Source organism: Chrysochloris asiatica, unplaced genomic scaffold (assembly GCF_000296735.1).
Source record: "Chrysochloris asiatica unplaced genomic scaffold, ChrAsi1.0 scaffold00096, whole genome shotgun sequence".
Taxonomy (NCBI): domain Eukaryota; kingdom Metazoa; phylum Chordata; class Mammalia; order Afrosoricida; family Chrysochloridae; genus Chrysochloris; species Chrysochloris asiatica.
The window spans coordinates 2,678,366-2,688,425 of NW_006408614.1; the positions used below are offsets into that span (position 1 = coordinate 2,678,366).

General features: G+C 36.2%; 1 protein-coding gene across 1 annotated transcript in view; it reads left to right on the forward strand.

Annotated features, from left to right (window-relative positions):
• Positions 1 to 10,060, forward strand: part of PSMD1 (proteasome (prosome, macropain) 26S subunit, non-ATPase, 1) — a 119,959-nt gene that overhangs the window by 19,756 nt on the left and 90,143 nt on the right. The window contains exons 7-10 of the mRNA XM_006866800.1: positions 2,540 to 2,766; positions 6,333 to 6,393; positions 8,136 to 8,264; positions 8,547 to 8,560. Coding sequence (XP_006866862.1) covers positions 2,540 to 2,766; positions 6,333 to 6,393; positions 8,136 to 8,264; positions 8,547 to 8,560 — 431 coding nt within the window. The remainder of the gene's footprint in view (positions 1 to 2,539; positions 2,767 to 6,332; positions 6,394 to 8,135; positions 8,265 to 8,546; positions 8,561 to 10,060) is intronic.

A 10,060-nucleotide genomic window follows, 5' to 3' on the forward strand; every position in this document is an offset into this window, starting at 1 on the left:
GAGACTGTAAATTCCAAAAAGGCAAGCCCCCCCCCATCCAAAAAACAAAAAAAAAAGCTAAAGAGGATAGAGAGAAACACTGTAAACTGATGATATATGGTGGGGATAATAATCAATGTAATGAAACAAGCTACTATATGAATGGTTGAATGTGAAGCTGATGATGTGCCCTGTAAACTTTCACTCAATGCAAAATAAAAACATTTAATTAAAGAAAAAAAAACCCAAACTGTGCTATATACTATGTTTCATTTAAAAAATAATTTTAAATGTAAAAATCATCTGTGGTTCCTTACCCAAATGCACCAAAACATTTGAGTGTATTTCTTTATCTCTTCACATACAAATATTCTTGCAATATAAAGAAAATTTCAAGAAGTACGGAAAGTATATAAAAGGAAAAATAAGTCTCCCTTTACCAGGCCCTATCCCCAGAGGCCAATTATCAGTATGTGAAGAGCTGCTACAGTCTGCTTAATGGCTGTAATGTGTTTTATTCAGGGGAGGTATGCACTGATGCTAGTTATTATTATTTTTTTAATGTTGCTGATTAACAATTCTAATATGTAAATTTTATATTTTTCTAATAGTTGTTGTTGTTGTTGTTGTTGTTACGTGCTGTGGAGTTGGTTCTGACTCATAGCGACCCTGCACAGGGTTTCTGAGGCTGGAAATCTTTACAGGAGCAGAAAGCCTCATCTTTCTCCCATGGAACAGCTGGTAGTTTCGAACTGCTGACCTTGCGGCTCGCAGCCCGATTTGTAACCACTACGCTACCAGAGCTTCTAATAGTAGATCATTTTATTATGAATTGTGTTTCTTGTTTTCCATTATAATATGTTCTTATGTGTTTTTATTCTCTGTGCTGTTGTTAAATGCTATCGAGTTCTGACTCATAACAACCCTGTATAGGGTTTCCAAAGAGTGATTGGTGGGTTTTAACCCCCAACCGTGTTATAGTTAGCAGGCTAATGCTTATACAGTACTACGTGAGGACTCCTTTTACCCTCTACACTTTAAAAAAATTTAGACTAATTATGTATTTCAAAGCAAGGTGGAAACATAGGAAAAGCTGAAAAGAATACCCATATTTATATCACCCTTTTCAGTTTTTTCTTTACAGAATTTTAGAATTTTGTTTCTAAATAAATGGCCAGCAATTTTGTGTCCTGGTTTTTTAAAACATAAATATTTTTTGGAGTCCGGGTGCTGTGGGTTAATGTGTCAGACTGCAAAGCCGTTTGACCTGCAAGTTTGGTGGTTCAAGCTCACTAGCTGCTCCCCGGAAACCCTATACAGGGTCACTATGGGTTGGAATCGACTCGACACCACTTAGCAACAACAACATATATTTTTAATGTACCAAGTCAGTGGAGCACAAACATCAAATGATTCTGAAAGTTTTATGTATTCCCCTGCTGCCCTCTTTGCAGTTCAGCTTTACTCCCAGAGGCAGTTCTAGATCTTTTGGCTATTTCATTCCTTGTCATTTTACAATATAAATTATCGCTTACAGTTCTCAAGTCACATGTATTAAAATTAAAAAAGTTCCAAGGAATATGCAGTGAAAAGGCTTTTTATCTTACCCCTTTTCTGCAGTTTTTTTTTTTTGGAAGCAAACAGCAATTGTCCTTTAATTGAACATTTCTCCTGGTTTTATGTATTCACTCGTCTTTCCTTGATTGCATAGCAGTCATTTAGTGGACATGCTCTACCTCACTAACCAGTCACGTATTGTTGTTGTTATTAAGTGCCGTCGGGTTGGTTCCGAGTCACACTGTCCCTATATAGAGTTTCCAAGGAACAGCTAGCTGGTGGGTTTGAACTGCTGACCTTGTGATTCGTAGTCCAGTGCTGATCTTACAGCGCTAGACCAGAAGTCCGTCCATTCACCTATTATTGGTCAATTATTCTATTTCCCTTGTTTCCCATTTTTAGTTTTACAATGTGAAACCTTGATTGATACATTTACTTTAAAATTGAGTTACTTGCTCCAAAGAGAAAAAGAAAATGTAAATTTTCTTAAATGGAAAATCTTTGCTGGATAGTTCTGTTGAAACATAGCAGTTCTTAAAAGTACTAAGATAAATGCTTCGGAAATGGTCATTGTAATGCCTTATCCTGGCCCAACACAGTACAATAAGTGTTAAATGAATGATTTCTGCAATATAAAAATTTATATTTTTTTAAAGACACCAACTTGAACTTGTTGCCTTTGTTACCTCAGGAGCATTAGATAAGAATTATGGATAAGCTTTAAAGAAACTGGTTTGTTCAACAACCAAACTGAATGTTGCTGATTGCCAGCAGCATTAATAGGGACCGGGGGTATAGAATTTGTATAGCTTTTCTTGCTATTTTAGGGGAAATTCTCTTAATATCAGGATCAGAAATAGCGCCCTAAAGGAGAAAGTCTGTCCTCGTTTGCTTGTTGCTTATATTTTAAAGTGTCTTGTGTTGTTGAGTATTTTCTCATTCTGAGTATTTTGTAGACAGAATTTTCAGTTATTCTGTAATTGTTCTTTTGTTTCCATTTCAGTGCTTAATTTTTTTAGATGATCCTCAGGCTGTCAGTGATATCTTAGAGAAACTGGTAAAGGAAGATAACCTCCTGATGGCCTATCAGATATGTTTTGATTTGTATGAAAGTGCTAGCCAGCAGTTTCTGTCATCTGTGATCCAGAATCTTCGCACTGTTGGTACTCCGATTGCTTCTGTGCCTGGATCCACCAATACTGGTACTGTTCCAGGATCAGAAAAAGACAGGTAATAGTATTTCTCTTTTCTACATCAGAAGTAATACACAAGTTTTGACTTTACTTTGGGAATAGATGGAATATTCACAAAGAATAAATGACTTTAACCATTAGCTTTTGTAGCTGGAAAAAAAAAATTTAACCTTTTGATTGTTTTTGCACTGTTATGTATAGTAGGGAAATATCAAAGAATTGGACCCTACTGGAAAGAAATGTAAGTGATTGTATAGATGGCCTGCCAGATAGCATGTGTGCTTTCTAATCAAGTAAATTAAAACTCTCAGGTAGGGTTCTGGTTGTTCAGTGCTGTTAAGTCAGATCTGGCTCATAGCAACACTGTATAGGGTTTCTGAGGAGTGATTGGCTGGTGGGTTTGAATCACTGACCTTGCAGTTAACAGTCCAGTGCTTATCCTATAGTTCCACACCAGGACTCTTTAGGTATGGTAGGTAGGTGGTTTAGAGTTTAGATATTTGGGTTGGATATAACTACATTTGGAAAGTAAAAACATTCTCAATTTTTTGTGTTTTTATTAGTACTAGATACAGGAAAGGATTCCTGGTGTGGCGCTTTAGGATAAGTACTTGGGCCACAGGGTCAATTTGAACCACAAGGTCTGCAGTTCAAACCCACCAGCGGCTCCTCAGATACCCTTTTCAGGGTTGTTATGAGTCAGAGCTAATTCGATGATGCTTAACAACAAAATGCAGGAAAACCTTATTTTATTGCATTTCACTGTATTGCACTTCAAGATACTGTTTTTTACAAATTAAAGGTTTGTGGGAAATCTGCATTGAGTAAGTCTATTGGAAACATTTTCCCAACAGCGTGTATTCACTATGTGTCTGTTGTATTTTGGTAATTCTCACAGTATTTCAAACTTTTTCTTAATTTTGTTGCACAGAATTAATAGACTGAAGTGTAAACATAACTTTTATATGCACTGGGAAACAAACAAATTCATGTAGTTCACTTTGCTTTATTGTGGTGGTCTGGAACAGAACCCTTACTTGAAGTCTTAAAGGTATCATTGTATTCCTTATTCGATTGGCCTAAAGTGTATTTGATTATAGTTTCAACTTAGGCCATTTTCAAATATGTGTCATGAATGTTTTCTCCTGATCTTTGACTTGTCTTTCATGATTTGTTTGTTTTTTTAAGTTACATTGTGTTTTTGGTGAAAATATATAGCAAATTACCTCACTGAACAATTTTTATACAAATTGGTCTGTGACATTTGTTAAAATTTTCACAATGTGTCATCAGCCTTATTATTTTTATTCTGTATCTAACCTAGCTTCTTTGCTCTCCTTGCCTTCTCATCTTTACTTTTGAGTAAATCGTTGACCATTTGGTCTCATATAGTGAGAGAATAAGGGACTTCCTAGTCATGGGCAGTGTGTTGTTGTTAATGGTTCTTGGCGTCACAGTGAGTCCAAACCTACTTAATGGCAGTGGGTTGAGATTAGTTTGGTTTTGTCATACGCAAGTTTTTTTTTCTTGAAGAAACCCAGCTTTCATTTTTGGAGTTCTAAAAGATTTTTTTTTTTTGCCAACCTTGGGGTTATAAAACCATTCTGTTATACTTTGTCTTAAAAGCTGTGTAGTTTGAGGTTTTCTTTTCAGTCTATGATAGATCTCACTTTTTGTATATGACATGAAGTAGAAGTAAAGTCCCCCCTTCCTGAAATGGATGTAATTGTTATAGCAGTATTTGTGTAAAAGACTTATCTTTTCCCTGTTGTGTGTTTTAGCCTTTTATAAAAACAGTTTATGTTTTGGTGGATTCTGTAGTCTTTTCAATGATGTATTTGTTTTCCTTTTACCTAATACCACTCTATTGCTATTTTTGAAAACAGGTCATGTAAGACCTACAATTTTGTTCTTCCTGTCCCACAAGATTGTTGGACTATATTAGGTCTTTCGCATTTCCAGAAGTCTGTGGGGGTTTTGACTGGGGTTGTCTTGAGTTTCTTCAATTTGGAACAAATTGAAATCCTAAACAGATTGGGTCTTCTTATCCACAAACATAGTGTATTTCTTCATTTATTTAGGTTTTCTTTAATGTTTCTTACTTGTGTTTTGTAGATTTCTGCATAGATGTTTTATATATCTTTCTGTAAATTTATTCAAAAGTAGTTCATATCTTTTGATGCTACTATAAATGGTATTTTTAGTTTTTAGTTTCTGTTTGTTTGTTGCTATAGGTAGTATAGTGGGTTACAAGTCAGACTGCTGCTAATCACAAGATTGGTAGTTTGAAACTACCAGCTCCTCCATAGGAGGAAGATGAGGCTTTCTGCTTCCATAAAGATTTACAGCCTTGGAAACCCTATACAGGGTCGCTATGCGTTGGAACCTACTCCTCAGCACACCGCCACCACCATGTAGAAAAATGCAGTCAATTTTCTATGAGTCCTGCAACTTTACTGAACCATTTAATAGGTCTAATTGTTTAAAAACGTCTTAGGATTTTCTAGTTTCTGAGTTTTCCTTATTCTGGATGTAATATTCTTTCACATCTTGTATCATCTTATTAATATCTTTCACCTCAGTTTGAAATAATTTTTTTTTTCTTTTTATACTGTTATAAGGGACTTTCATCTTTGTCTATAGCTTTGTTGTTGTTAAGTGTCATCAAATACGTTCTGATTCATAGCTACCCTGTATATGGTTTCCGAAGAGAAGATGGTGGATTTGAACTGCCGACCTTGTTGTTTGCAATCTAGTGCTGATCTTACAGTGCTACAATAACGTGTTGTTGTTGCTATGTGCTTGGAGTTGGTTCCGACTCATAGTGACCCTGTACAGGGTTTCCGAGGCTGGAAATCTTTATGGGAGCAGAAAGCCTCAATCTTTCTCCCACAGAACAGCTGGTAGTTTTGAACTGCGGACCTTGCAGTTTGCAGCCTGATTTGTAACCACATGTTTACTGAAATTCATTTTCTTAAACTTTTTTACAAGGGAGGCTCACTTCAGGATGGTTTTTCTAATTTCACTGCTCTCTGACACTTTCTTTGCCGATGTGTTTGTGAAGTCTTCGGTGGTGGTTTACATTCTGAGCTCTTCTGTTTTCTTTTCCATTTTTATTTAGAACTTTTCCTTGTGCCTTCCTTTCCTCTTTCTTTATGTTATTGTTTCTCCTCTCTTAATTTAGTTTCTGGGCTCAGCATTTTGTCCTAGAAGGGAATTTTGGCAGACTCACTCTAGGGCCCTTGGCTCCCTCAGCCTCCGAGACTGCTCTTGTGCTTGACAGTAGTTTGTTTCCATCTGATTTGAGTTTGGGGGGATTTTTGTCACCTGGCTTTGTTGTATTTGTTGTCTGTAGATTTTGTTATTTTAGTTACTTTGTGGTTTTTTTGTGAATATAATGGGGACACTTCAATAACTGTGTTTGCCTTTGTCTTCCTATGGGTCTTTACCATTTTTCAACAGCAGCATGGAGTACCTAAAACATTTTTTCCTTGCAAAATGTTTAATTTGGACCTGGTTCCAATCTATGATGTAAAAAGATTGCCTGGACATTCTATTAAGAAAAGACTTATCAGATTAGTGACTTGGTTTTGTTCATTTTAGCGAGGCGATGGAAACAGAAGAAAAGACAGGCAGTGCACTTGCTGGAAAGACACCAGAAGCGGTGAGTGCTGTACCATCAAGGTTCTCATTTCAGATGTATTCTCTCCAGATAGTGTGAATTTTTGTAGTATTACACAGCTGCCTTTATGAAGGGTTTTATTAAGATTGATACCAAAGTCATTTTATAGAATGGGGTTTTCTGTGAAAAGTAAAACTTAAAATTGACCCTAAGAAAAGCAGCTGTTGTTGTTAAATGCTGCCGAGCCGGTTCCCACTCGTAGCTTGTAGTTCAGACTCCAGAAAAGACCGGGAAGAGATCAGATCTTTAGAGCCTTACTAAAGAATGAACTCTGTCTGAAATAACTCTAAATCATGGAGTGAGAAAGATGTATGACATCGGGACAAGTAAATGACAGTTTTTGTTTAGGGTAGCAAGTTAGTTTTTGTTTAATATTCATGATATATGGGAGTGTGAATAAGTTACAGGTGTGGTCTGTTGAAAATAGATGTATCTTCTATCAGAACTTCTGAGTTCTCATGCTTGTTGGTGTTCTGTACTGTTGAGTTGATTCTGACTCATAGCAACCTTGTAGAGGGTTTCCAAGGCTGTAAATCTTTAAGGGAGCAGAAAGCCTCATCTTTCTCCTGTGGACCAGCTGTTGGGCTCAAACTGCCTTCTGTGTGGTTCACAATCCATTGCTTATCCTACAGCACCGCTTTGTTGTTGTTGTTAGATGCCATTGAGTCTGTTCCAAGTCACAGTGACCCTGAATAGGGTTTCCAAGAAGTGGCTGGTGGGTTTGAACTGCTGACCTTGCAGTTAGCAGTCCATTCCTTATCCTACAGTGCCATACCAAGATCCACAGTGCCTCTTAGATGTATTATATACAAACTGCAACTGTTCTTCACCTGGATGAATGGTTGCTTCATAAATGTTACCATAGCTAAGCTTTGTTGATGATTTGGTATGAAATCATATGTGCATGCATTGATAAAATGTGCTTTTGAATTTTAATTTGAAGTAGGGAATTTCTTGTCTAAAAGTGACCTTTTGTAAAATAATTTTCCTGCATATGATTAGTAATTAGTTATTCTTTCCTAGCTTGAGTTTTAAAAAATGAAATATTAAAATATTTTACATTTAAAGCTAGTTCATTCTGAATTGCATGCTTCCAGCAAGCATGTGATTTATCTTGGTGATAGTGTGCCGTGGAGTCGGTTCCAACTCATAGCGACCCTGCACAGGGTTTCCTTTACAGGAGCAGAAAGCCTCATCTTTCTCCCGTGGACCAGCAGGTAGTTTCGAACTGGTGACCTTGAGGTTAGCAGCCTAGTTTGTAACCACTACACTATCAGTGATTTATCTTAGCAATCTCAAAGAAGTAAATAAATCATTCTTCCTCACAAATGGTAGATGAGCGTTTTTAAATCTTACTATTGAATCTACTTGAGTCCTGGTGTGGCTCTGTAGGATAAGCACTGGGCTGCTAATGCAAGATCCGCTATTCAAATCTACCTGTTGTTCCTTGGAAGCCCTAGGTGTCCAAGAATTGAAAACAGGGTCACTATGAGTTGGAACCAACTAATGACATTTAACATCGACAACCACATTGGGCCTACTTTCAACTCCTACTCTTAAAATGCGAGCTTTGCTTGTAAATGTACTTTAGTCATGTGTATGAGGCTGTGTGAATTTCCCTGGTTTAGGGGTATTGAAATAAAAGTGGATTAATTTTGAATTAGTAGATATCAGTAATACTCATAATGTATTTCCTTTTTTGTGTGGTTTATTTGCTTCACCAGAGCCCAGAGCCCAAGGACCAGACTTTGAAAATGATCAAAATTTTAAGTGGTGAAATGGCTATTGAATTACATCTGCAGTTTTTAATACGAAACAATAACACAGACCTTATGATTCTAAAAAATACAAAGGTAGGAAATTTCTCTCTAATGGAATTTTTTTCTATTTTTAATTTCTTTTCTAATAGAATGCCTTATTCTGTCTGAATGCTTTGTTATATTCTATTCCTAACCAAGGAAATAAAATTTTTTAAAAATAACAATGGGTGAAATGCTTAAAGTTGGTAGAAAAGAAAGGGAGTTAACATTCATTGAGTGCCTGTTTTTGTGTTAGTGTCTTCTTTGAAAGCTTAGTGCATGAATTTTCCCCCTTTAGTTTGATTTCTTTTTATTTTCATGTGTACACTTTTTTAGAGAAAGATCAACCAGTTAGGTTAGTAGCTTAATCAGAATGTTAGTATACAAATGAACTGTAAACTTTTGGAAGGAAGAAACCTTTACCTTGTTATTGCAAATTTTGTTTGACATAATGAGCCTAATCTAATTTTTAAGCATAATTTTTATTTGTGAGCTTCAAAAAATATTTTAATTAAAAAAAAAATTCAACATGAAAAATGTTCTTCCTACCCCTGTCTTTTATTTACCCATTATCTTTCCTGGCATCTTGATACTGTGGTGGCTTGCATGTTGCTGTGATCCTGGACCCTATGCCACTGGTATTTTAAATACTAGCAGGGCTACCTATGGTGTATAGGTTTCAGCTGAACTTTCAGACTAAGACATAAATCAGACTAGGAAGAAGAAGGGGCAGACTACCACTGAGTGTGTAACCACTGACAACCTTATGAATAGCAGTGGAACATTGTCAGATATAGTGCCGGAAGGTTGGAAATCACTCAAAGTACAACTGGGAAAAAGCTGACTCCTCAGAGTAGAATTGACCATAATGATGTGAATGGAGTAAAACTTCATTTACTTATGGGACACAACTCAAAATAGGTGAAAGAGCTACAAATAGCCATGAATCCTCAAAACATGGAATGTATGAAGTATAAATCTAGGAAAACTGAAAGTTGTCAAAAATTAAATAGAACATATATCCTAGACATCAGTGAGCTGAAATGGACGAGACAGTTATGTGGTTTATTATTCTGGGAACAACAATTTGAATAGGAATGACATCACAGTCGTTATCAAAAAGAACATTTCAAAATCTGTCTTGAAGTACAATGCAGTTTGTGATAGAATGATATGCATACACCTATAAGGAAGAATAGTTAATACCATTATTCAGATTTACGCACCAACCACTAAAGCCAGTGATGATGTAATTAAGGAATTCTACCGACTTCTGTCTGAAATTGATCAAACATTCAATCAAGATGCATTGGTAGTTACTGGTGATTGGAATGCAAAAATTGGAAACAGTGGAAGAAATCAGTCATTGGAAAATATGGCGTTGGTGATAGAAATGATGCTGGAGATTGCATGATAGAATTTTGCAAGAGCAATGACTTATAACAAATACCTTTTAAAAACAATGGAAAAGGAGACTATCCACATGGAGTTCACTAGATGTAATGCTCAGGAATCAAACTGACTGCATCTTTGGGAAAAGAGGGTGAAGAAGCTCAATAAAGTCCACGGGAGCCAAAATATGCCCTTAAATATATCCCATCTGAATGTAGTCACCATTACAAGAACAGATTTGATGCATTAGACACTAATGACTGAAGACATAAGAGTTGTGATATGACATCAAGAACATTATAGAGGATAAAGGCAAAAAGCGCATTAAAAAGACAGGAAAGAAAGAAAAGTCCAAAGTGAATGTCAAAAGAGACTATGAAACTTGCACTTGAGCTTAGAGAAGCTTAAGTTAATGGAAGAAATGAGATGGTAAAGGAGCTGATCCGAAAATTTCAAAA